Genomic DNA, 27,071 nt, shown 5'->3' on the forward strand with positions numbered 1-27,071 from the left:
TGGCTCTAAACTGAATCCGTGAAAGCTTGAAACAGAAGAATAGGGGATAGAGGGAGACGGGGTTATCTGGCTCCAGTAAGAGTTCCCTTCTTGGCAGGTGAACATGGAAACGGCTCGGTACTTCAAGTCAGACTTCGAGGAGAATGGGTCCATGGAGAACGTCTGCCTCTTCCTCAACTTGGCCAACGACCCCACGTGAGTCCGTAGCCTGGGTCCTGGGGGACAGGATGATGAGAACCACAGCAGGCCCCAGACCCAGAGGCTAAAAATTACGAAGAACAATTGCAAGAATTGGGTATGTCCTGACTAATTGAACAGAAGGACTTGGGTGGGGGGACGTGATGGAGATTGTCCCAATATTTGACGGGCTGCCACAAAGAAGAAGGAGTCACCGTCAAGCTATTGTCCAAGCCAACTAAAGGCAGGACAAGAAGCAATGGATGGACACTAACCAAGGAGAGAAACAACCCAGAACTAAGGAGGAATTTCCTGACAGTGAGAAAGATTTACCAGTGGAACAGCTTCCCACTAGAAATTGTGGGTGCTCCTACACTGGAGGCTTTTAAGAAGAGATTTTCGAAGAGATTTAAGAAGATTCCTTTGTCTGGAATGGTGCAGGGTTTTCTCCTTGAGCCGGGGCGGGGGGTGGACTAGAAGATCTCCAAGGTCCCTTCCAACTCTGGTATTCTCCTGCAGAATCGAGCGGATCATTACGCCCCGTCTGGCTCTGACCACCGCCGAGTTCTTGGCCTATCAGTGTGAGAAACACGTTCTGGTGATCCTAACCGACATGAGCTCCTACGCCGAGGCCCTGCGGGAGGTCAGTGGGTCGGTGCTGGGCCAGAACCTCCTGGCTATGAGGACAGGGGTGGGGTGGAGGGTCAGACCTGGCTTCCTCTCTGCTCTGTGAGAGTTTACTTATTTATTTTATGTTTATTTAGTTTAGTTTGTCAAGCATGTATGAGAAAACAAGTATGAACATAACATAAAAACATATAATCGAGTTTGGAGCAGGTTACGTTGAGGTTGTATCTATTGTTTGCCCTTGTACTCTTGTGGTTGAAGCTGAAGTAGTCATTTTCCTTCTCACTAAGGGACAGGCTGCTGGGTGGGCGTGGCCATGGTGGGCGTGGCCTAGTTGGTCCTCCTGCATCATGGCGGGGAGGGGTTTGCACTTCCCAGGCTCCAGAGGCTTTCCTTGAGCCTCCAGGAGGGTGAAAACGGCCTCCTCGGACTCCGGAAGCTCCTGGAAGCCAGGAACGGGCCTCTTGTTGCCCTCCCTGGGCTCCAAAGGCTTTCCTTGAGCCTCCAGGAGGGTGAAAACAGCCTCCCCAGGCTCCGGAGGCTCCCTGGAAGCCAGAAACGGGCCCATTTCCGGCCTTCTCGAACTTTTGGGAGGCCCATTTTTTGGGCCTCCCTGAGCCTCCATACATGCCCCGCCCTTCCCTGCATCCAAAACGGGCCGCGCGGGGACTCCTGGGAGGGGAGGGGAAGGGTGGGCAAGGCCAGCCAGCGGTGGGATTTGGAGGTTCTACGAACTGCGCAGAATCTTAGCGAGGGCCTCTCCCGAACCCCTGCGAACCCCCAGCAGCCCCGCCCCGCAAAGTTCTCAGCTTTCCCTCCGTAGGTCTCGGCGGCCAGAGAAGAGGTGCCTGGACGACGGGGGTTCCCTGGCTACATGTACACTGACCTGGCCACCATCTATGAGCGGGCAGGGCGAGTGGAAGGCAGGAATGGCTCCATCACACAGATACCCATCTTGACGATGCCCAACGACGGTGAGAAGGGCTCCACGAGGTCAAACTCTCGGCCAAGGCAGCAGGTCCCCGGGGTAGAAAATCCACGCAGGGTCTGGGGACACCATGCTGAGGAAGGGGATTGTGGGGGTGCTCTGGGACCACGAATGATGGAAAATGCAACTGGGCTGGAGGTGGTACAGGTAGTCCTTGGCTTACGAACACAACTGAGCGCCACATTTCCGTTGGTAAACAAGATAGTTAGGTGAGTTTTGTCCCAGTTTGTGAGCTTCCGCACCCAGGCCTCTCCTATTACTGTCTGCCTTGAGGTTCCTTTGTTGAGAAAGGGACACAGGTCACTAAAATTATGAAGGAAGAAAACAAAGCAAAAGTAAACTAATGGAACAATAAAATAAACAAGGAAACAGAACCCAAAGAAAATGCATCAATAGGACTAGTAAAATATATCTAAATTATATCATTTATATCTCAATCATCTCAATCATCTCTCCCTCTCTCTCTCTCTCTTCCCTCTACCTACCTACCTACCTACCTACCTAGAAGAGAAACCAAGATGATTAGGGGACTGGAGCAGAGGTGGTATTCAGCAGGTTCTGACCAGTTCTGGAGAACCGGTAGCAGAAATTTTGAGTATTTCAGAGAACCATAAAATACCCCTTCTGACTGGAGATTTTACAGTATCCTTCCCCTGCCTAGCCAACCAACACGCCCACAGAACCGGTAGTAAAAAACAAAAAATTGAATCCCGCTACTGGACTGGAGGCTAAAACATATGAAGAACGGTTGCAGGAACTGGGTCTGGCTAGTCTAGGGTAGAGAAGGACCAGGGGAGACAGGATAGCGGTCTTCCAATATTTGAGGGGCTACCACAGAGAGAAGAAAGGGGGTCAAGCTATTTTCCAAAGCACCCAAAGGCCAGACAAGGAACAACGGATGGAAACTGAACAAGGAGAGATTCAACCTGGAAATAAAGAGAAACTTTCTGACAGTGAGAACAATCAACTAATGGAACAGAAGTTGCCTTCAGAAGTTGTGGGAGCTTCATCACTGGAGGCTTTCAAGAAGAGACTGGACTGCCCTCTGTCAGAAATGGTGTAGGGTCTCCTGCTTGGGCAGGGGGTGAGACTAGATGACCTACAAGATCCCTTCCAACTGTTATTCTATCCTATCCCATCCCATCCCATCCCATCCCATCCCATCCTATTCCTATTCCTATTCCTATTCTATTCTATTCTATTTTCTATTTTCTATTCATTCTATTATTCTATTTTCTATTTTCTATTCTATTCCATTCCATTCCATTCTATTCTATTCTTCTGTTCTGTCCTATCCTATCCTATCCTATCCTATCCGATCCAATCCGATCCTATCCTATCCTATCCTGTCCTATCCTATCCTATCCTTCCACCATCTATCATCTATCTATAGATAGAGATAGAGAGATAGAGATATCCAGTGTACCCCCTCCTCCCAACCCAACATCAGATGCTTTTTAACCTGAGCCCCAAACAATTTCCGGCCTGTTAAGAGAGACAGAATTCCTTGTGCTCCGTCATCCCGTGTCACCCCAGACCGAGGGCTCCCCAGGAATCCTCCCACGTTCCAACCCGGAAAATGATATTGAGGGGGGATGATGTTCCTGGGATTCAGGCCCACCAACCAACCAATCAACCGAGCCAGCTGGGTGGGATTCTGTTGTCTTCCGGCCTCCTTCTACTCAAGATGCCTATCTAGCTGCTCTGATCTGGACCTCCGCACTCCAGTCCAACGCTGGTTGGGCTGTGGGAATGGAGAAGAGGGCCAACTAGACACCGGTTACAGTTCCTCCTCGGCGCCCCACACAATTCCTCCTGGCTCTCAAGAGACTCTGAAATCAGAGAGGAAACTTCTGCATCAGCCAGATCAGTTATGAGTTGAGATGGATGGTTCTTGGAAGGAAGTAGAGGGAGGGGAAATCCCCGAGGGACTTTCGCTTGTAGATCTGAAGGCAAGGCTGTGCTGGGTTCCGGGTTCTGGGGTGGTGGGTGGGAAAGTCACCAAGGAGAGGACCTGAAGGGAGGGCAAGAAGCAGCAGATGGAAACTGATCGAGGAGAGGAGCAACCTAGAACGAAGGAGACGTTTCCCGACAGGGAGTGGAACGGATTGTCTTCAGAAGCTGTGGGTGCTCCATCACTGGAGGTTTTTCGAGAAGAGATTGGACAACCATTGGTAGGGCAAGGGTCTTCAAACTTGGCAAGTTTAAGGCTTGTGGACTTCAACTTGCAGAATTCCTGAGCTAACATGGACTGGAGAGGAATTCAGGGAGTTGAAGTCCACAAGACTTAAAGCTGTCAAGTTTGAAGACCCCTGATCTATCATCTATACCTGTCTGTCTGTCTATCATCCATCCATCTATCCATCCATCCATCTATCCATCCATCCATCCACTTCTATTTGTCTGTCTGTCTGTCTGTCTGTCCGTCATCCATCCATCCATCCATCCATCCATCCATCCATCCATCCATCCATCCATCCATCCATCTACCCATCCATCATCTATCACAAGGGTCTTCAAACTTGGCAAGTTTAAGACTTGTGGACTTCAACTCCCAGAATTCCTGAGTTAACATGACTGGAGGAGGAATTCTGGGAGTTGAAGTCCACAAGTCTTAACGCTGTCAAGTTTGAAGACCCCTTGTCTAAGTTTTCCTGCCTGACCAGAGGGTTAGACTAGAAGACTCCAGGGTCCCTTCCAACTCTCTTATTCTGACCCTACTTATGGCTAGTGGCATCTTCTTGTGTCTCCCTTGCAGATATCACTCATCCCATTCCGGATTTGACCGGCTTCATAACTGAAGGGCAGATTTATGTGGACAGACAGCTTCACAATAGGCAGGTAAATGGTCTGGCTCCTCCTCCTCCTCCTCCTCCCATCTTTGTCAGAGTGTCTGGGAAGTCCAGAGGTCCTCCTGCCCCACCATCTTCTGGCACTCCTGAAAAACTGCCCCAGGTCACTTACCATGACCAGCAGGAGACAAGGCACCATGGGGCCAGTTTACTTGTGGACTTCAACTCCCAGAATTCCTGAGCTCACTTGACCGGAGGAGGTATTCTGGGAGTTGAAGTCCACAAGTCTTCAAGCTGTCAAGTTTGAAGACCCCTGATTTATCATCTATACCTGTCTGTCTGTCTGTCCATCTACCCATCCACATCTATCTATCTATCTATCTATCTATCTATCTATCTATCTATCTATCTATCTATCTATCTATCTATCTATCTATCTATCTATATCTATCATAAGGGTCTTCAAACTTGGCAAGTGTAAGACCTGTGGACTTCAACTCCCAGAATTCCTGAGCTCATGTGACTGGAGGAGGAATTCTGGGAGTTGAAGTCCACAAGTCTTCAAGCTGTCAAGTTTGAAGACCCCCTATTATAAATAATAAGTTGATGAACATACATGGACCTTCTTCCTTCTTCTGTTTCCCTCACAACAACAACCCAGTGAGTGGGTTTGGACTGAAAGAGAGGGAGGGAGGGAGGGAGGGACTGACCCAAAGCCACCCAATCAGCTTTCATGCCTAAGGCAAGACTAGAACTCCCTGACTCCTGGTGATTGACCCCAAATCCCCCAACTAGATTTCATGCTTTAAGGAGAGGCTCACTGTGTCCTGGTGATTGACCCAAAGTCACCTACCCAGCTGGTTTTTGTGCCTAAGACAGGACTAGAACTCACCATCTCCTGGTTTCTAGCCTGGTGCCTTCAAGCCTTCTACCAGGAATTCAACTCACAGATGGTTGTGCTTTAGATAACTATATAAAGTACAGGAGTTTTAGGGACTCCAAGGGCGCCAGACCTCCCTCCCCATTTCATCTAGGGCTCTTAGCTCTCCCCAAAACAGTTTCCTCGTTGTTGTTCCTTTTTGATGTGTGTGTGTTTTTTTGGGGACCACAGATCTACCCTCCCATCAATGTGCTGCCGTCTCTTTCCCGTCTGATGAAATCAGCTATTGGAGAAGGCATGACCAGGAAGGACCATGGGGATGTTTCGAATCAATTGGTAAAAACCAAAAATTGGTCAGAAACGGCATAATTTTCCTGCTTGGGTTGCGGTGGTGGGGTTGGTCTAGATGACCTGTAAGGTCCCTTCCGACTCTGTTATTGTGTTCTGTCTAAAGCAGAGGTCTCCAACTCTCCACCCTTGGCCACTTTAAGGCTTGTGAACTTCAACTTCCAGAATTCTAGCTGAGGAATTCTGGGAGTTCTGAGAGTTGAAATCCACAAGTAACAAGCTTTGCTGGCTGAGGAATTCTGGGAGTTGAAGGCCACAAGTAACAAGCTTTGCTGGCTGAGGAATTCTGGGAGTTGAAGGCCAAGTAACAAGCTTTGCTGGCTGAGAATTCTGGGAGTTGAAGGCCACAAGTAACAAGCTTTGCTGGCTGAGGAATTCTGGGAGTTGAAGGCCACAAGTAACAAGCTTTGCTGGCTGAGGAATTCTGGGAGTTGAAGGCCACAAGTAACAAGCTTTGCTGGCTGAGGAATTCTGGGAGTTGAAGGCCACAAGTAACAAGCTTTGCTGGCTGAGGAATTCTGGGAGTTGAAGGCCACAAGTAACAAGCTTTGCTGGCTGAGGAATTCTGGGAGTTGAAGGCCACAAGTAACAAGCTTTGCTGGCTAAGGAATTCTGGGAGTTGAAGGCCACAAGCCTTAAAGTGGCCCAGGGTGGAGACCTCTGGTCTAAAGTATCAACAAGCCACCCTTCCACTTAAAGGACCTTTGAACAGAATGCTATAATATTATCTGAAGTTAGTAAGCATTTGACCTGCCCTAGATGAGGTGGAAGGGTCGGGGTGCCCAGATTCTCCAGATCGAGAGCCCTAAAAAGATTAATGGAGAGAACACAGGTAGTCCTTGACCTACAATAGTTCATTTAGCGACCGTTCAAAGTGATACTGGCCCTGAGAAAAGCGACTGAGGGCTGTTTTTCACACTTCACAACCGTTCCAGCATCCCGCACAGTCACAAGATCAAAATAAATAAATGCGTATGGTTCATATTTATGACGGTCGCAGTGTGGCCGGGGGAGGGGTCACATGATCCCTTTTGCGACCATCTGACAAGCAAAGTCAAGGCAGGAAGCTCAATTCGCTTCACCATGAGACTAACTTCAGAACTGCAGGGAATTCACTCAACGACGGGCGGCAGGAAAGGCCGTACATCGGGGCAAAGCTCGCTTCAACCAATGTCTCTGTCAACTCATAAAACATTTTGTATACACTTTTTATAGTTGTCAACAGAAAGGGGGGCGGAGTTTCAAAGAGCAGGCAGCAGTGTGGAATCGAAAGTACTTCCCATTCATATTTTCTTCGAAGACTGATTAGATGACTGAAGCTTCTGCTGCGCAAAAATGTAATTGGAGAGCATGATTGATGACCCTTGGCTATCTTCGTTGGATGATACACCCAGAGGGGTGGGGCAAAAGCAGGATCAAGGGTGACAGTGAATTACGTAACTCAGAGTCAGCTACACCCAGGCTAATGCCGGCATGTTAACTTCTAATAAATCCTTTGTAGTTTTGGGAGTGTGGCTCGAAGCTCATTATTTAATTGGCGTCACTGCCAGAATCCTGACGGTCTCACTTAGCAAAAGAAATGTTGGGCCCAATTTAAGTCAAGTGTCAACTCATAAAACATTCTTATGCCGGTCTTAGTAGTTGCCATAAAAAATGTGGGGGAGGAAGGAAATCTGCAGTAGTTGGAAAGCGAAAGTACATTCCAACTCTTATCTCTAAAAGATTGTAACTAAACTACCAGAGCTTTTGCCTGGGACTATACTTAATTGGAGGATGTGATTGATGACACCCAAGCCGTAATTGGAGTGTGTGATTGATGACACCCAAGCCGTAATTGGAGTGTGTGATTGATGACACCAAGCCGTGGTTGGAGTGTGTGATTGATGACACCCAAGCCGTAATTGGAGTGTGTGATTGATGACACCCAAGCGTAATTGAGTTGGATTGATGACACCCAAGCCGTAATTGGAGTGTGTGATTGATGACACCCAAGCCGTAAGTTGTGAGTGTGTGATGCTATTGAGTGACACCCAAGCCGTAATTGGAGTGTGTCATTGATGACACCCAAGTCGTAATTGGAGTATGTGATTGATGACACCCAAGCCATAATTGGAGTATGTGATTGATGACACCCAAGCTGTAATTGGAGTGTATGATTGATGACACCCAAGCCGTAATTGGAGTATGTGATTGATGACACCCAGGCTATGAAGGTGCTCAATTGGAGAATCTGGTTTCTAAGACACCCGGGGGGGGGAACAGGCTCACAGGGGACTGTAAATTACATATGCCAGAGTTGGCTTCATACAGGACAGTGGCAATATGTTGCCTCTAATAGATCCTTTGAGGGTTTTTGAAGTTTGGCTCGAGAATCACAATTTAATTAGGGCGATTGCTGGAATCCTGACATCAAGGCATACTTGCGCCATACATGGCACTAGCAAACTCAGGTGTTTTTTTGGCACATCTAGCAGACCCCTTCCTGTCCAGAGGGGCTTCTGGGGAACCCCTCCCTGATTTCTTGATGTGACCCAGGACAGGATTCCGAGTGACTCTCTTGCTTTCTACCCAGTATGCGTGTTACGCCATCGGCAAAGATGTTCAGGCCATGAAAGCCGTGGTGGGAGAAGAGGCCCTCTCAGCCGATGACCTTCTCTACTTGGAGTTCCTGCAGAAGTTTGAGAAGCAGTTCATTGCTCAAGGTATGTGGGAGAAAGCCATGGACAAGGAGGTCCCAAAAGTGCCCCCTTTTTTTTTTTACTTCCAAGAGGCAACTGGTCTTTCTGTTTTTTTTTCTCTGAAGACGTTTCGTTTCTTCTCATCCAAGAAGCTTCTTCAGCTCTCCAGCCGAAGAAGCGTCTTCCCATTCTTGCTTAGAATTTAAACACCTTTTTTGCTGACCTGTGGATGAGGTCTGGGTAACCTATAAGGGGTGGAGAGTTGTTTGAGGAAGCTTGAGTAAGAGACTTCCTCCCCTTTGTTGTTTTTACTCGATTAAGTTTCAGCTTGACTGTCGTTTCTCTAGTGGAAACGCGCGTTCTCAGTCCATTGCGGCTTCTGTTAATGTTGTAAGGAAAGACGGAGACAGTATAAGGAATAAAATATATATTTTTCAGCCCTGGTGGTGTAGTGATGAGAATGCAGCATTGCAGGCTGACTCTGCCCACTGCCAGCAGTTTGATCTTGACTGGCTCAAGGTTGACTCAGCCTCCCATCCTTCTGAGGTCGGTCAAATGAGGATCCAGATTGTTGGGGGCAAGAGGTCGACCCTGTAAAATGTTTAGAGAGGGCTGGAAAGCACTTGAAAGCAGTATATTAAGTTTAATTGCTCTATCTATCTATCATCTATCTATCTATCTATCTATCTATCTATCTATCTATCCATCTATCTATAATCTATCTATCATCTAGCTAGCTATCATCTAGCTCTCTAGCTCTCTATCAACTATTATCTGTCTGCCTGTCTATTATCTGTCTATCTATATCTATCATCTATTATCTGTCTCTGTCTATATTTATCATCCATTCTCTCTCTATATATATATCTATATCATCTATCTAGCTATCATCTATCTAGTTATCATCTATCATCTATTATCTGTGTTATATCTATCTATCTATCTATCTATCTATCTATCTATCTATCATCTATCATCTATCTATCTATCTATCTATCTATCTATCTATCTATCTGTCATCTATCTATCTATCAGTCATCTATCTATCTATCTAATCTATCATATATTATCTGTCTGCCTGTCTATATCTATCTATCACCCATTCTCTCTCTCTTTCTATCTATCATCTAGATAGATAGATAGCTATCATCTATCATCTATCTGTCTGTCTGTCTGTCTGTCTGTCTGTCTGTCTGTCTATCTATCTATCTATCTATCTATCTATCTATCTATCTATCTATCTATCTATCTATCTATCTATCTATCTATCTCATCTATTATCTGTCTCTCTCTCTCTCTCTCTCTCTTTCTCTCTCCATCTATCTATCTATCATTGAAGATAGATGAGTCATGGTGGCATAGTGGTTAGAATGCAGCATTGCAGGCTGACTCTGCCCACTGCCAGCAGTTCGATCCTGACCAGCTCAAAGTTGAGTCAGCCTTCCGTCCTTCTGAGTAAAACGAGTAATGCAGATTGTGTGTGTGGGGGGCGGGGGGGGCAAGAGGCTGACTCTGTAAAATGCCCTAAGAGAGGCCTTTGAAGCCCTGTGAAGCCGTCGTGAAGTCTGAATGCAACGGCTACTGTTCTTTTGATCTAAAACTTCGCACACTTCCTAATGGGTTTACGGCCTGCTTCTCCCAGGCGCCTACGAGAACAGGACCATCTTCGAGTCCCTGGACATAGGATGGCAATTGCTCCGGATCTTCCCTAAAGAGCTGCTGAAACGGATCCCGGAAAGCATCTTGGCCGAATATTACCCCCGTGAGGCCAAAGGGAATCCAGGCTCCGACACGGCCCTCTGAATCCCGGTCTAGCCCAAAATCCTGATTCAGGAGGGAGCTGGCCTCCAACGTGGTGAGCGGATGAGGAAAAGACACCTACGGAAGGCCCTTTCCTGCATTGGAATCGGATCCAAACTCCACTTGCCAGAGGTCCCCGAGTTCCCACGTTTTGATTTCCTGCTTGGCAGCTGTCCATAAAAAAAAAAAAAGGCCCGCCCACTTGCTTTTCAGGGCTGCGAAAACGATTGGCGATACACGGTGTCCTGCTTCCGAATAAAAGCGAACAAAGTTCTGAGAACTTCTTCCGGGTGTAATCCCTGTCGCTCGACTTTCTTTCGTTCTTACACACTCACCTGCTTGGCAAAAACTACAGGTAGTTCTGCACTTACAACGGTTCATTTAGGACAGGGCTGGGCTGCCGGGGGTTCACAGGGGTTCAGGAGAGCCCCTAGCTAAGATTCGGCACAATTCAGAGGAAACAACCCCCTTCAAATCCCATTCCTGGCTGGCCCCACCCTCCCTGCCCCTCCCTGGAGTCCCCACATGGCCCGTTTTGGATTCAGGGAAGTGCAGGCGGTGCACGGAAGCTCAGGGAAGTGAAAAATGGGCCTGTAAGTTCAAGAAGGCCGGAAATGGCCCCATTTCTGGCTTCCGGAGAGCCTCCGGAGCCCGGGGAGGCTGTTTATGCCCTCATGGAGGCTCGAGGAAAACTTCCGGAGTCTGGGGAGGGCAAAAACGCCCCCCCACCACCCACAGTGGTGCAGGAGGCTGACTAGGCCACGCCCACCATGGCCACGGCCACCCAGCAACCAGGCAAACAAACCCTTGGTGTTGTGTCCCCGCCTAACCACAGTCCCCAGTCTGGGCTGCCATGTCCCTAGCTAGGGGGAAGGGGTGTTGTGTCCCTGACAGTTTCTGTTATGTCTTTGGAACTGGTTGGAGTCCCCAACCAGGTCTGCTGTTTGAGCGGGAGCACCAGCCGCTCCCATTGGTTGGCTCCGTTTGACAGTCGGCTATAAAAGCCGGCTGTCGAGCAGAGCCAAGAGAGAGGAGTCGCCCTCTGGGCTGCCAGCCCAGCCAGGGCAGCCGCAGCAACCTGTTATGATCCAATAACTAGAAGTTAGCCTTCAGCTCCGTGTCTGCCTCCTGTGTCCTTCCGACTACTTAACACTTGGTAACATTTTAGAAGCCCAGCCCGGATTTAGGGTGACAGGATAGCAGCCTTCCAAGATTTGAGGGGCTGTTACAAAGAAACCGTGTGTGTGTGTGTGTGTGAGGGGTCAACCTATTCTCCAAAGCACCTGAAGGCAGGACAGAAAAGGTAATGAATGGAAACTAATCAAGGAGAGAAGCAACCTAGAACTAAGGAGGAATTTCCTGACAGTGGAGAACATTGAACCGGTGGAATGACTTGTCTCCAGAAGTTCTAGGTGCTCCGTCACTGGAGGTTTTTAAGAAGAGATTGGACAGCCACTGGTCTGAATGGGCATTGCAGTTCCCTGCTTCAGCAGGGGGTTGGATGAGAACAGTGGCCACTGACCAGTGGGCCGGAGACCACTGGTGGTCTGCGAGAAAATTTTGTGGTCCGCAGAGAAATGTCCCCCCCAAAGCAATTAATGCAGGCTGCACAGGAACACAAGGCTACGCTGCCCATAGGGCCCGTGGGGACACAAGGCTTGTGTCACTTGCATAGCAAACAACATGAGGTAGTGAGGGGAGGAGGGGAAGGGCAGAGGGGGGGAACTTGCCCCACGCACCCCACGTGCCTCGCCTGGCCACCAGGCTGCTTCTTTCTGCTTCTTTCTTCTGCTTTTGGCTGCACGCAAAGAAAGCAGCCAAAGTCTTTCTTTCTCTCCCCCAAACTCCGCCAGAAATGTGTCTTGGGGACCCTGCAAGGCCTCCTGCTCCAAGAGGCTGCAAAGACTCATTTCTGGCAGAGTTTGGGGGGAGAGAAAGAAAGACTTCTGCGGCTTCTGCTGCTTTCCTTGCATGAAGCCCAAAGTCTCTCTCTCTCTCTCTCCCCCTGAGAATGGAGCTGGAGACGGTATCCTGCAATCCTAAATAAAGAATGATTGATCGTAGGAAAACGGGGTGGGGAATTTTCCTGCAGACTTTTTGGGGGATTTTCCCAGGGTGTCTGGTCTGCAGGATTTAAAATTATGAGTTTGGTGGTCCCTGAGGTCCAAAAGGTTGGCGACCCCTGGACTACAAGACCTCCAAGGTGCCTTCCAATTCTGTTATTCTGTTATATACTGATGGCATTCCCATGTCAGTGCCACTAGGTGAATATTTATTCAGACCTATTGGAGTCTCTTGCAAAAACCTCCTTGGCAAATGAAGTTGTTGGAGCACCAGAACTCTCCTGACCCTCATCCCTGGTTGGTCTAAATTTTGATCATTTCTTCTGGTAGTGCTATAACTAGTAGCTGTCTCCTTCCATAGATCTCACTGGTCTAACTGCAGTGACTTTGCTAGCATGAAATTCTCCAGTGCTTCTCCACCCTTCCACCCATCGACAGAAGCATGGAGTTTCTGCAGGAGCCGGACCGCAAGATCCTAGATACAGATTACAGATTAACAGAGTTGGAAGGGACCTTGTAGGTCATCTAGTCCAACCCGCCACCCAAGAAGGAGACCCTTCACCATTTCTGACAGATGGCAGTCCAGTCTCTTCTTGAAAGCCTCCGGTGTTGAAGCTCCCACAACGTCTGAAGGCAACTTCTGTTCCATGTGCGGATTGTTCTGACTGTCAGAAAGTTTCTCCTTATTTCTAGGTTGAATCTCTCCTTATTCAGTTTCCATCCATTATTCAGCTCCTTGCTTAAGTCCAGGGGCATCGAACTGGATTTCCTTGATGGCCTGATCAGCGTTGTAGTTCTCCTCTGAGGGCAAGGAATGAGGACAGCAGGGTGCGGGATGGATGCCTCATGCAGCGCCCTGCTGGCCAAAATGGGGCATGCCCCCCCCCTGCACCTTGTTTTCACCCTCCATGGTGTCCTGCAGCACTCCGCCAGCTCATTTTTGGCCCATTTTCAGCTGAAAAATGAAGTGCAAAGCCCCCCCACACACAGATAGACACATACAGCCCGTTTATGCCACCAGAGGCACCGCAGGCCGGTCCTTTGATACTTCCAGGCCGGCCCCGTGGGCTGGATTTAAGCCTTGAGTTTGACACCCCCGCTTAAGTCCCAACCAACCTTGGCAAAGGCCATGGGTGTGTTGGATGGCGCGGGAGACACCACCCTTTCGCTTCCCACCTCTTCCACTCTTCAAAGCTCCCAGAAGCCGGAGTGGCATTCTACCGGTTCAGACCGGTTCAATAGAACCGGTTGTTATGATGCTGCGCAGTTCGGAGAACTGGCCAATCGTTCCCCTGGCTGGCTCCGCCCCTCTCCGCCCGGTCCTCCCCTCCCCGTCAGTCCTTACTGTGCATGCGCAACGTCACGCGCATGCCTGACAACTCCGACTGCGTTCTCCCCTGCCCAGTCACTCCTTAAGGTGTCTCTTTTTTTCCCCCCACTCCTGACAATCAGCTGTTCCTATGATCCAGCTGTGCCAGGGTCCCCCTCGCTGTCTTACTGCTTTGCCCAGGAGGCATCCCCGAGGCCCAGAAAGCCCTCCAAAAGGGGGGAAGGGGGTGCTACGCCCCAAATGAAGAAGCCACACCCACCCAGTCACATAGCCACACCCACCTGGCCACAGCCACCTAGCCACGCCCACAGAACCGGTTGTTACAAAATTTGAATCCCACCCCCGCCCAGAACATATTTAAAATGCCTTCCCGTGAATCACTTTGACGTCCAGCTTGTCGAAGAGAAGAATTAGGGAAGACATGCTAGCTGTCTCTTCCAGTAGAATACTGGACTGTTCAGAAGGTCCCATGGATGGAGAAGCATGGAAGAAAACACACACGCCATACAACCCTTGCTGGTAGAAACAGAGAATCAAAGATCACATGAAGTATTAGTAACTCCTTTATAAATCCTTAGTAAGGCCACACCTGGAACGCTGCACCCACTTTTGGTCCCCACATTATGAAAAAAAGATGTTGAGGTTTTGGAAGAAGTGCAGAGAAGAGAAACTAGGATGATTAAAGGCAGTGGTGGGATTCGATTTTTTTTTACTACTGGTTCTGTGGGGGTAGCTTGGTGGGCGTGGTGTGGCTTGGTGGGCGTGGTGTGGCTTGGTGGGCGTGGTGTGGTGTGGTGGGCGTGGTGTGGCTTAGTGGGCGTGGTGTGGCTTGGTGGGCGTGGTGTGGCTTGGTGGGCGTGGTGTGGCTTGGTGTGCGTGGTGTGGCTTGGTGGGCGTGGTGTGGCTTGGTGGGCGTGGTGTGGTGTGGTGGGCGTGGTGTGGCTTAGTGGGCGTGGTGTGGCTTGGTGGGCGTGGTGTGGCTTGGTGGGCGTGGTGTGGCTTGGTGAGCGTGGTGTGGCTTGGTGGGCGTGGTGTGGCTTGGTGGGCGTGGTGTGGCTTGGTGGGCGTGGTGTGGCTTAGTGGGCGTGGTGTGGCTTGGTGGGCGTGGTGTGGCTTGGTGGGCGTGGTGTGGCTTGGTGGGCGTGGTGTGGCTTGGTGGGCGTGGTGTGGTGTGGTGGGCGTGGTGTGGCTTAGTGGGTGTGGTGTGGCTTGGTGGGCATGGTGTGGCTTGGTGTGCGTGGTGTGGCTTGGTGTGCGTGGTGGGCGTGGTGTGCGTGGTGTGGCTTGGTGGGCGTGGTGTGGCTTGGTGTGCGTGGTGTGGCTTGGTGTGCGTGGTGTGCATGGTGTGCGTGGTGTGGCTTGGTGGGCGTGGTGTGGCTTGGTGGGCGTGGTGTGGCTTGGTGGGCGTGGTGTGGCTTGGTGGGCGTGGCTTGGTGGGCGTGGCTTGGTGGGCGTGGCTTGGTGGGCATGGCAGGGGAAGGATACTGCAAAATCTCCATTCCCACCCCACTCCAGGGAAGGATAGTGTAAAATCCTCATTCTTGCCCCACCCCACTAACCTGCTTTCCAGCTCCGTTCTCCTGTGAAGAGCAACAAAGGAAGACCCAGCTGATCAGCTGGGACTCAGGAGGCAGAGAAGAGATGGGGCAGGGCCAGTCAGAGGGGTTATTCCCAACTACTCAAAATTTCCGCTACCAGTTCTCCAGAACTGGTCAGAACCTGTTGAATACCACGTCTGATTAAAGGTCTTGAAGGAAAGGATGATGCGAACCACTACATCACCCTCAGACCCCATGTGATGACCTGGGCATGACACAAAAATAACCAAGTCACAAAAATAGAAGAAAGTCCCTTTAATGCCTCCAACTTGGCCCCAACGTCCAATTATCCTCGGCAGGATATCAAACTCTTAAAGAAAACAGTTTACAGAGGAAGTAAATGCAGTCCACACCCAAAGTAAAGTTAATTCGAAATTTTAAAAAACCCAACACACCACACTGAAGGAATTACTACAGCAAGCCAGGAAGATTAATTGCAGACTTTTACCAGATAACACACCAACCACAGTTGGGAGGAAGCCAAAACACTCAGATAAGCTCCGACAAGAATAATGCACGCTTTGCTTCCAGCAATTGCCATGCTCAGTTGTCCTTTTAACTAGTCCTCCCAGCTGCAGCCCATGAAGGGGATCAGGGCCCCTTCCTCCCACGTAGACCACGCCACTGATGTTTCTCCCTTATCCGCTTCTCCCTGCATGCCCTAGGATGAAGAGGGGATGGGCCTGGGTCTTCCTCTGAATACCCATCTAGCCTGTGCCCTTCCCCAGTTTCCTCCACAACCACTGGAGCCACGCTCCCACTCCCTGTCAGCTGTTCCATCGTTCCCTCGGAGTCAGACTTCAACAGGGGCATGACACCCCAGAGGCTAAAATATATGAAGAATATTACAGGAACAGGGTATGTCTAGTCTAATGAAAAGAAGGACCAGAGGAGACAGGATAGAATTCTTCCAATATTTGAAGGGTTGCCCCAAAGAAGAAGAGTAGGGTCCATCTATTCTCCAAAGCACCAGAGGGCAGGACAAGAAGCAACAGATGAAAACTAATCAAAGAGAGAAGCAACCTGGAACTAAGGAGAAACTTCCCAACTGTGAGGACGATTAACCAGTGGAACAGCTTGTCACCAGAAGTTGTGGCTGCTCCATCACCGGAGGTTTTCACGAAGAGGTTGGACAGCCATTTGTCTGGGATGCAACAGGGTCCCTTGGTTGAACAAAGGGTTGATGATGTCCAAGGTCCCTTTCAGCTCTATTTTGATTGATTGATTGATTGATTGATTGATTGATTGAGATGCTCGGGGTCCTTGCTTACCTCCTAGGGAAACTCAGGTTAATTCACACAATGAACTTGGTGACGAGAGGGAAGGGAAAGCTCCCTTGGACCCCTTCCCTGCATAGATTTTCTCCCCAAAAGACATCTCACTATTTTTGTGTCACCCAAACTCACGGTTCATCACCAGGACAATTCCTTGTGTGTCCAATTACACTTGGCCAATAAAGAATTCATTCATTCATTCATTCATTCATTCATTCATTCATACAAACGCCGATAGAAGGACCATCAAAGCTTCTTTGGCTGCTAGAACAGGGGTGTCCAACCTTGGCAACTTTAAGACTTGTGGACTTCAACTCCCAGAATTCCTCAGCCAGCAGTCTGAGGAATTCTGGGAGTTGAAGTCCAGAAGTCGTAACATTGCTAAGGTTGGAGACCCCTGCGCTAGAAGGATGTAGAAAGTCAAGAGTTGCGGGGAGTTAATTGTGGAATTCTTTCTAATGGGAAACCTTCTGGTCCGCACCTCCTGCAGATCCAAAACCAAGTTTAAGGGGACATGCAAAGGGGTCAGGATGAGGACCTCTTTCAGAAGAACACGAGGCATGGCCTGCTGGATCAAACCTCCTCCAGCAGTCTGATCTCACCGTGGCCATTGGCCAAGCAGCTGCCCAAGAAAAGGCCCGTAACTTGACCTCCTTCCGTTGGAGAACATCAAACCACACAACTACACAAGTGATTCCGCTCTCCCTTGTGATGGGGCTGTTGGGGAGGAGAGTTTCACTTCTGCAAAGCCTGTGGGGTGAAGGCAAAGATCTATCCAGCATGTGACCTTCTTGGCAGGAAGAGCTCAGCTTTTGATGGATAAGGGACAAGGAGAGAGAGAGAGAGAGAGAGAGAGAGAGGTGGAGACACCCCAGCAGAAGAGGTGGAGAGGTATCCACTGGTCTCTGCCCAATGGAACGTCCTGAGGCTGATTTCACCCCATTTGGAGGTAAGGGGGCTGCTCTGGAAGGGCAAAGCAACTTTAGAAAGAAGGGACATTTAGGACAGAAGAGAAGAGAATTCTTTATTTGCCAAGTGTGATCGGACACACAAGGAATTTGTCTTTGGTGAAAATGCTCTCAGTGTACATAAAGAAAAAACAAAATACATTAATCAAGAATCATAAGATATAACCCTTACTGATAGTCAAAGGTTACTAATAAGCAATCAAATCATATTAGGAAACAAATAAAACCATATAAATTGTAAAGATAAAAGCAAAACAGTTATAGTCATAAGTGGGAAGAGATACGGTCAGTAGTAGGGAGGATGAGAGGAATAATTGTAATACAGTCTTACTAAATAGTTTGACAGTGTTGAGGGAATTATTTGTTTAGCAGAGTGATGGCATTCGGTGGGAAAAAACTGCCCTTGTGTCTAGTTGTTCTGATGTGCAGGGCTCTATAGCGTCGTTTTGAGGGGAGGAGTTGAAACAGTTTATGTCCGGGATGTGAGGGGTCTGTAGATATTTTCACAGCCCTCTTTTTGATTTGTGCAGGATACCGGTCCTCCATGGAAGGCAGGTTGGTAGCCATTGTTTTTTCTGAAGTCCCAATTACTCTCTGGAGTCTGTGTCTGTCCTGTTGGGTTGCAGAACCAACCCAGACAGTTCTAGAGGTGCAGATGACAGACTCCATCGTTCCTCTGTAGAACCGGATCAGCAGCTCCTTGGGCAGTTTGAGCTTTCTGAGTTGGCGCAGGAAGAACATTCTTTGTTGTGTTTTTTTACACATTTACAGATTAACAGAGTTGGAAGGGACCTTGTAGGTCATTTAGTCCAACCCCCTACCCAAGCAGGAGACCCTACACCATTTCTGACAAATAGCAGTCCAATATCTTATTGAAAGCCTCCAGTGATGATTTTTGATGACATTTTTGATGTTAAGTGTCCATTTTAGGTCTTGTGATATAATAGAACTTAGAAATGTGAAGGTCTCTACTGTTGATACTGTGTTGTCTAGTATTGCAAGAGGTGGTTGTATAGAGCAGGGCTCTCCAACCTTGGCAACTTTAAGATTTGTGGACTTCAACTCCCAGAATTCCTCAGCCAGCAAAGCTTGTTACTCGTGGACTTCAACTCTCAGAACTCCCAGAATTCCTCAGTCAGAATTCTGGGAGTTGAAGTCCACAAGTCTTAAAGTTGACAAGTTTGGAGACTCCTGGTATAAAGGGCAATTTACAGAGAAACTTCAACTTATGAGCATATTTCCATTGATAAGCGAAAGTTATTAAGGGCATTTTGTCCCATTTTATGACCTTCCTTGACACCGTTGTTAAGGGAATCTCTGCAGTTGTTATGTTAGTTACACAGCTAGTTGCGTGAATCTGGTTTCCCCCTTGACTTGTCTCATGAGAAGGGTTGAAAAAAGGGGGCTCGCCTGAGCCCGGAACACTGCGACCATCGTAAAGATGAACCGGGCATCTCACTTTCGATCATGTGACGATGGGGGATGCTGCAACGGTCGTAAGTATGAAGCCTGGCCCTAAGACCCTTTTTTCAATGCTGTTCTGACTTAAACAACTCACTAAATGAATGGTTGTTAAGTCAAGGATTGCCTGTACAGAATAAGAGAGGCCTTCACGCTGCCATCAAGGCTATAAAAGAATACAGAATAACTGAGTTGGAATGGGACCTTGGAGGTCTTCTAGTCCAACCCCACCCCCCTGCTCAGGCAAGAACCCTTATAGCATTCTGGACAGATGGCTGTTCAGACTCTTCTTAAAAATCTGCTGATGGACAGATCTGGCTCAGTTTTAAAAATCCTTTTCCGTTAAAGTGACGAAACTGCTCTTTTGGCAGTTTCTAGAAGTAGATTAGAATTAGGATTAGAATTAGAATTAGAATTCTTTATTGGCCAAGTGTGATAAGACACACAAGGAATTTGTTTTGGTGCAGATGCTCTCAGTGTACATAAAAAGAAAAGATACATGTGGAAAAAAACCTGTCCTTGTGTCTAGTTGTTCTGGCGTGCAGTGCTCTATAGTGTTGTTTTGAGGGTAGGAGTTGAAACAGTTTATGTCCAGGATATGAGGGGTCTGTAAATATTTTCACAGCCCTCTTTTTGACTTGTGCAGTATACAGGTCCTCGATGGAAGGAAGGTTGATAATGATTGTTTTTTCTGCAATTCTAATTACTCTTTGAAGTCTGCGTCTGTCTTGTTGGGTTGCAGAACCAAACCAGACAGTGATAGAGGTGCAGATGACAGACTCCATCGCTCCTCTGTAGAACTGGATCAGCAGCTCCTTGGGCAGTTTGAGCTTCTTGAGTTGGTGCGGGAAGAACATTCTTTGTTGTGCTTTTTTGATGACGTTTTTGATGTTAGGAGTCCGTTTTAGGTCATGTTTATTGTTTCTGAATGACATTTTAATTCCGACCTGCTTCCAAAAGCAATGACGTTGCTGGCATTTGATTCAGATGCGAGTCTCTGCTGGAGGGATGGGAGTCCTTTAGGCGGGGCATGGACTGCCTGTGACCTCTTCCTCTTGCACACTTGCTCATCTACAAAAAAGGAAAGAGGAAGTTGCCGCCAGGGGGACACGCCTGAGGATGGAAATATTACCGTCGTTAAGAGAAGAAAGGATATGAAGCACGACAGGAAAGGGATGAGCATCATTGGAGCTCAGGGCTGAACTGTGAACTGTGAGGTCCTCGGTTCTTTCTGAGCTGGGTGGTTTTCTTGAAGACCTTTCATGACCCAACTAAGTTACATCGTCAGCACTAGGAAGGAGTGGGCGGGAGAGGAGGAGGAGGAGGAGGGCTGTGGGGTTCTTGGTGCTCTCTGAATTAGGTGGGTTATTTTCAGCAGATGTTTCATGACCAAGCTAGGTAAAAGATGAAGGAGGAGGAGAAGAGGAGGAGAAGAAGAGAAGGAGGGAGGAGAGAGGAGGAGGAGAAGGAGAAGAGGAGGAGGAGGAGAAGAGGAGGAGGAGAAGAGGAGGAGGAGAAGAAGAAGAGGAGGAGGAGGAGAGGAGGAGGAGAGGAGGAGGATAAGAGGAGAAGAGGAGGAGGAGGAGAAGGAGGAGAGGAGGACGAGAGGAGGAGGGGAGGAGGAGGAGGAGAGGAGGAGGAGGAGAGGAGAGGGGGGGAGGAGAAGAGGAGGAGGAGGAGGAGAAGAAGAAGAGGAGGAGGAGAAGAGGAGGAGGAGAAGAGGAGAAGAAGAGGAGGAGGAGAGGAAGAGGAGGAGAGGAGGAGGGGAGAGGAGGAGGAGGAGGAGGAGGAGAAGGAGGAAGAGGAGGGGAGAAGAGGAGGAGGAGGACTGTGGGGATCCAGAGTTTTCTCTGAGCTTGGTGGTTTTCTTGCAGACATTTTATGACCCAACTAGGGTACATCATCAGCACCAGAAGGTAGTGTCATTTGAAAAGAGAAGGCGGGGGGAATTGGCGGGGGGGGAGGAGGAAGAGGAGAAAAAGGAGAAAAAGGACTGTGGGGTCCTTGCTGTTCGCTGAGCTGGATTATTTGCTTTCCAATGGTTGTTAAGTGAATCTGGCTTCCCCATTGACTTTCCTTGTCAGAAGGTTGCAAAGTCAGTTGTCAATCATCTGAATTTTGACCCGCTGACCTTGGGGGATCCTGCCTTCTAATGGAACAGCTTTGCCACCGGAAGTCGTGGATGCTTCATCACTGGAGGATTTTAAGAAGAGTCTGGACAGCCACTGGTCTGGAAATGGTGTAGGGTCTCCTGCTTGAGCAGGGGGCTGGACTAGAAGACCTCCAGGACCCCTTCCAGCTCTCTTTGGACTAAACTTTCTTTGTCTTTCCCTGCAGTCATTTGGGAATCACAGAGCGATTCAAATTCGGAGGAAGATGGCGATGAGCAGGTAGGTGGCTCTCCTGCAGCTGCCCCCCTGGTTCCATCTTCCATCTTTAGCGTGACCTAACCTGGCTTCTTTGGGGGAATAATTCAAATCCACCCTTCCTTCACTTCCCCTCCTCGAGGCCAGGGGTCTCCCAACTTGGCCACTTGAAGACTTGTGGAGCTTGACTCCCAGAATTTAAAAAGGACCTGGGTGAGGTTTTTTTTTGTTTCGCTTTTTTTATTTTTAAATCAATACAGGAGCAAACCAATGTGAAGTTTGGTTCATTTTTACAGGAGATGGATCTTTCCAAGGAAATGGCGGAAACCAAAGAAAAGATAGCGGAAATTGAGAAAGGTACGTCTATGCCAGAGGTCCCCAAACTTGGCAACTTTTAAGACTTGTGGACTTCAACTCCCAGAATTCTCCAGCCAGCACAGAATTCTGGGAGTTTGAAGTCCACAAGCCTTAAAGTTGCCAAGTTTGGAGACCTCTGGTCTCCACTGAGATGCAGGGTGAGGCGGGGGGGGGCTTGTCTTTTCTGCTTCTCTAAGACATACAAGGGTCTTGAATCAGGTTTTGGGGTTGGAAGAAGACAAATCTGTGGGTGCAGGGGTAGGAGAAATGAGCAGCTCAAAAGAAGTGGGTCCCAATCTAAAAATCCAGGCCCATGACGAATAGAATAGACTAGAGTAGAGTAGCGTAGAGTAGAGTAGAGTAGAGTAGAGTAGAGTAGAGTAGAGTAGAATAAAGAATAGAATAGAATGGAATGGAATGGAATGGAACGGAACGGAACGGAACGGAACGGAACAGAACAGAACAGAACAGAACAGAATAGAATAGAATAGAATAGAATAGGAGAAATAATAGAATAGAGTAGGCAGAGGTGGTATATTCAGCAGGTTCTGACCAGTTCTGGAGAACCAGTAGTGGAAATTTTGAGTAGTTTGGAGAACTGGCAAATGAATCTCTGACTGAAGATTTTACAGTATTCTTCCCCTGCCACGCCCACTAAGCCACACCCACAGAACCGGTGGTAAAAAAAAATTGAATCCCACCACTGAGACTAGAGTAGAATAGAATACAGAAAGAATAGAATAGAGTAGAGTAAAGAATAGAGTAGAGTAGAGTAGAGTAGAGTAGAGTAGAGTAGAGTAGAGTAGAGTAGAGTAGAGTAGATCTTGGAATGGAATGGAATGGAATGGAATGGAATGGAATGGAATGGAATAGAATAGAATAGAAATACAGAAGAGTAGAGTAGAGTAGAGTAGAGTAGAGTAGAGTAGAGTAGAGTAGAGTAGAATAGAGCAGAGCAGAGCAGAGCAGAGCAGAGCAGAGGAGAATAGAACAAAGGCCTCAAACTCGACAGCTTTAAGACTTGTGGACTTCAACTCCCAGAATTCCTGAACTAACGTGACTGGAGGAAGAATTCTGGGAGTTGAAGTCCACAAGTCTTAAAGCTGTCGAGTTGGAAGACCCCTCCAATAGAACTAATAATTTGAAATGGACCTTGGGGGTCTTCTAGTCCAATCCCCTGCTTAGGCAGGAAACCCTACATGAATACCAAGTTGGGTAGGTCTAATTTGATGAAAAGAAGGGCCAGGGGAGACCTAAGAGCAGCCTTCCAATATTTGAGGGGCTGCCCCAAAGAAGAGGCAGTCAAGCTATTCTCCAAAGCACCTGAATGCAGGACAAGGAGCAATGGGTGGAAACTAACCAAGGAGAGAAGCAACTTAGAACTAAAGAGAAATTTCCTGACAGGGAGGACAATTAACCAGCGGAACAGCTTGTTAGCAGAGGCTCTGGGTGATCCATCACTGGAGGTTTTTAAGAAGAGACCAGACAGTCTCTTCTTGCCTGAGGTGGTAGAGGGTTTTGGCCTGAGCAAGGGGGTTGGACGAGAAGACCTCCAAGGTCCCTTCCAACTCTGTTATTTTGAAGCGATAAAAAAGAAAAAAAAACATTGATTTTGTCTCCAGTTAAGAGGTTCTGGGTCTCAGGTGACCACCTAAGATAGGGCAGTCCAGATAAGGCAACCCCAATCACCCAGGGGTGGAATTCAAATTTCTTAACAACCGGTTCTGTGGGCATGGCCTAATTTGTGGGTGTGGCCTGGTGGACATGTGATGGAGTGGGTGTGGCTTACTGACTGGGCGTGGCTTGGTGGTCACGTGACTGGCCGGCCTAGCTTGTATGTAAATATTGTAAATATCTATATAAATATTGATTTTTTTTATTTAAAAAGAAGAACCACTTTTACCCAAAACGAGGCAAAGCAGGCAGGCGGATTGAGTTGCTTGCAGAATCACAGAATCACTCACAGATCTACCTTTCTGCAATCGGCTGCCTGAGTCTGCACTGAAAAATAGGAGCTTCAGTCCTAAGGAAGGTTCAATTCTGGTCTCAGGCCACTTCTCCCCGTCCCCAACCTCCTGAATGCCAGCCCTGACTGGGCCTCTCAGGGAAGCCTCCTGGGCGAAGGCAAACCAGTACATCAGCCATTTAGATTAGCTAGAAAGCAAGAAATCGGATGATTTCCTGCTTTCCAGCTAATCTAAACCGCGCGGCAGAGCTGATAGTCGGAACAGCTGATCGTCGGGGGAAAAATAAAGGAAAAATAGCGAAGGCACAATGCAGGCCAGTTGGATACATGCAACATACATGAGTGTACATGCAAGATAATGAGCGATTGGGCAGGGTGGGCGGGGCAAGGCGAGGCCAGTGAGTGGCACAATTTGCCAGTTCTCCAAACTGTGCAGAATTGTAACAACCGGTTACGAACCGGTAGAATTCCACCTCTGAAATCACCCCCTTTGGCCACTGAGTAGTTCAAAACGCCTCTTTTGAAATGGCCTAAATTTAGGATGTTCTCAGAGGACGGAATACGGGTGGTGGCGCGGAAACTGGCAGGGCTTCGGCTGCACCATCAAAACCATCCTCCTGGCATTTGGGGGGCCAACTTCTGTGGGCACCCCTGAAGAGGCTTCCCAGTTTGGGGACCCTCGCTCTAACCCCCTTCTCTTGCTCTTTCTACCCCCAGCTTCTCAAACCCTCTTAGCCGAGTTGTCCAGCATGGAAACGGAGTATGCGATTGAGAAGAGCTGCCGGGAACAGGCAGAGGCCTTTGCCCTCCAGGTAAGGAGGGGTCCCTCCACCCAAGGACCAGGTGGGGGACCTTCTGTGCAGAGGCCCCTCTGCCCTTGCCCTCTCCTCTTTGACTTCCACAGGTGAGCCAGGAGAACAAGAAGCTGAAGCGGATCAGCCTGGAGCTACTTCCCAGGTTGGGACTCCACCAGGAAGACTTCGCGTTCCTGAGCAGCGGAGAACAGGCCGCTCCTGACCCGGCGCTGGATCCCATGGGCAGGTGCCTTCAGCAGATCAAAGGTGAGCCAGGGAGCCCTCCTCCTCCTCCTTCCCCTCTCTTCTACCTAGGTCAGGGGTCCTCAAACTATGAAGCCATTAATCTGGCCCACATGGCAGTGGTGGGATTCAAAAAAATTTACTACCAGTTCTGTGGGCGTGGCTTGGTGGGCTTGGTGGGCATGGCTTGGGGACTTGGAGGGGGGCATGTGTTGAGGTATTCCCCGTTAGGAGAATGAGTGCACTCAGGGAAACATAGTGAGAGTGGTGATGAATAACACACAACCAGCACGCAGACACACTGAATAGTAAAATGTAAGTTTTACTTCCAGTAAATGGGTAAACAAAGTCCAACAAACAGTCCAAATCATACACGGTTATAGCAGTTGGTATTCAAAACAATCAGTCCAGGGATAATCCAAAAACGAAGTCCGTTTCTTTACCAGTATCATAAACAAAATTCAGTAAATGGAGTTTGCGAACAGTTGCAAGACTCACTGCAATTCAAGCAGCATGATGATCAGGCAAAAGGCAAAAGGGAAGCAAAAAAGAACAAACCAGGTTTCTGGCTCCATCTTATGGCCGTTGGAGGAACCTCAGCCAATCACAATTACAACATTCTTTTAAAGATACAACAGTATTAAATTACTATCCTGGTTTATATATTGCCAACCCAACTGTTAGGTGACTATCATTCCTAACAGCGTGGCTTGGGGGGTGTGGCAGGGGAAGGATACTGCAAAATCCCCCTTCCCTTCCCTCCCCACCCCACTAACCTGCTTTCCAGCTCCGTTCTCCTGTGCAGGGAAACCAAAGGAGACCCAGCCGATCAGCTGGGACTCAATGGGAGGCAGAGAAGAGATGGGGGTTGGCGGAGCCAGTCAGAGGTGGGACTTGCGGGTTCTCCGAACTACTCAAAATTTCTGCTACCGGTTCTCCAGAACTGGTCAGAACCGGCTGAATCCCACCTCTGGCTAAAACATATGAAGGAAGTTGTAGGAATTGGGTATGGAAGAGAAAGACTAGGGGTGGACACGATACCAGTATTTCAATATTTGAGGGGCTGCCACAAAGAAGGGTGGTGGTGGGGTAAATCTATTCTCCAAAGCACCTGAAGGCAGGACAAGAAGCAACGGATGGAAACTAATCAGGAGAGTTGCAGCCTGGAAGTAAAGAGGAATTTCCTGACAGAACAATCAGTGGAACTACTTGCCACTAGAAGTTGTGGATGCTCCATCACTGCAGGTTTTCAAGAAGAGATTGGACAACCTTTTGTCTGGCATGGCATAGGGCCTCCTGCTCAAGGAGTGGGTCAGAGTAGATGACCTCCAAGGTCCCTTCCAAATCTGTTATGCTCTTACTTAAAATAGTAGAGGGTCTCCTGCTGGAGCAGGGGTTGGACTAGAAGGCCTCCAAGGTCCCTTCCAAAAATGGTTATTCTGTTTTCTAAATCTCGGGGGCTTCGCTCTTCAATTCACCCTGTTTTCTTCTCGGGAATCTGGATTTGGGGAGCCCCTTGAAGCAGGAAGGGGGCGCTGAATTCACACAACATGCTGGGCTTAATGGAGGTTGGCCAAAGGAGAGGGAGGGAGGGGGGAGGGAGGAGAGGAAAAGATGGAAGGAAGGAAGAAGGAAAGAAGGGAGGAGAAAGAAGGAAGGAGAAAAAGAAGGAAAAGAGAGAAGGAAGAAAAAGAAGATAGGAAGGAAAGGAAAGAGAAGGAAGGAAGGAAGGAAGCGAGGAGCAAGGAGAAAGGGAGGGAGGGAGGAAGGAAGGAAGGAAGGAGAAAAAGATAGAAGGAAGGAAGAAGGAAAGAAGGAAGGAGAAAGATGGAAGGAGAATGTAGAAATAAAAAATAAAGGTCACGGAAGGTAAACTGAAAAATAGCCTTAGGACCACGATCACCCCTTCCTTCCTTCTTGCCTCTCCTTCCTTTTTCTTTCTCCTTACCTTCTTCATTCCTCCCTTCCTTCTTCCCTCCCTCCCTCTCTTCCTTCCTTCTTGCCTCTCTCCTTCCTTTTTTCTTTCTCCTTACCTTCTTCATTCCTCCCTTCCTTCTTCCTCCCTCTCTTCCTTCCTTCCTTCCTTCTTGCCTCTCCTTCCTTTTTTTCTTTCTCCTTACCTTCTTCATTCCTCCCTTCCTTCTTCCCTCCCTCCCTCCCTCCCTTCCTTCCTTCTTGCCTCTCCTTCCTTTTTTCTTTCTCCTTACCTTCTTCATTCCTCCCTTCCTTCTTCCCTCCCCCTCCCTCTCTTCCTTCCTTCTTGCCTCTCCTTCCTTTTTTTCTTTCTCCTTACCTTCTTCATTCCTCCCTTCCTTCTTCCCTCCCCCTCCCTCTCTTCCTTCCTTCTTGCCTCTCCTTCCT

General features: G+C 48.6%; 2 protein-coding genes across 3 annotated transcripts in view; both read left to right on the plus strand.

The window, feature by feature from the left end:
* Window positions 1-10,564, plus strand: part of ATP6V1B1 (ATPase H+ transporting V1 subunit B1) — a 35,810-nt gene extending 25,246 nt beyond the window's left edge. The window contains exons 8-14 of the mRNA XM_087935723.1: window positions 98-195; window positions 697-820; window positions 1,628-1,778; window positions 4,551-4,633; window positions 5,696-5,800; window positions 8,385-8,514; window positions 10,133-10,564. Coding sequence (XP_087791849.1) covers window positions 98-195; window positions 697-820; window positions 1,628-1,778; window positions 4,551-4,633; window positions 5,696-5,800; window positions 8,385-8,514; window positions 10,133-10,293 — 852 coding nt within the window. The 3' untranslated portion in view covers window positions 10,294-10,564. The remainder of the gene's footprint in view (window positions 1-97; window positions 196-696; window positions 821-1,627; window positions 1,779-4,550; window positions 4,634-5,695; window positions 5,801-8,384; window positions 8,515-10,132) is intronic.
* A 6,705-nt stretch (window positions 10,565-17,269) lies between these two features.
* LOC113453995 (shootin-1-like) overlaps window positions 17,270-27,071 on the plus strand; it is a 29,868-nt gene continuing 20,066 nt past the window's right edge. Inside the window, exons 1-5 of one of the 2 annotated variants that reach the window (XM_087935722.1) lie at window positions 17,270-17,504; window positions 21,322-21,374; window positions 21,647-21,707; window positions 24,391-24,485; window positions 24,578-24,734. In XM_087935722.1, coding sequence (XP_087791848.1) covers window positions 17,468-17,504; window positions 21,322-21,374; window positions 21,647-21,707; window positions 24,391-24,485; window positions 24,578-24,734 — 403 coding nt within the window. In that variant the 5' untranslated portion in view covers window positions 17,270-17,467. The remainder of the gene's footprint in view (window positions 17,505-21,321; window positions 21,375-21,646; window positions 21,708-24,390; window positions 24,486-24,577; window positions 24,735-27,071) is intronic. The other variant, XM_087935721.1, reaches the window with a different exon arrangement.

This window comes from Pseudonaja textilis, chromosome 6 (genome assembly GCF_049901715.1).
Source record: "Pseudonaja textilis isolate UNSWEBS1 chromosome 6, rPseTex1.2, whole genome shotgun sequence".
Lineage (NCBI taxonomy): Eukaryota > Metazoa > Chordata > Lepidosauria > Squamata > Elapidae > Pseudonaja > Pseudonaja textilis.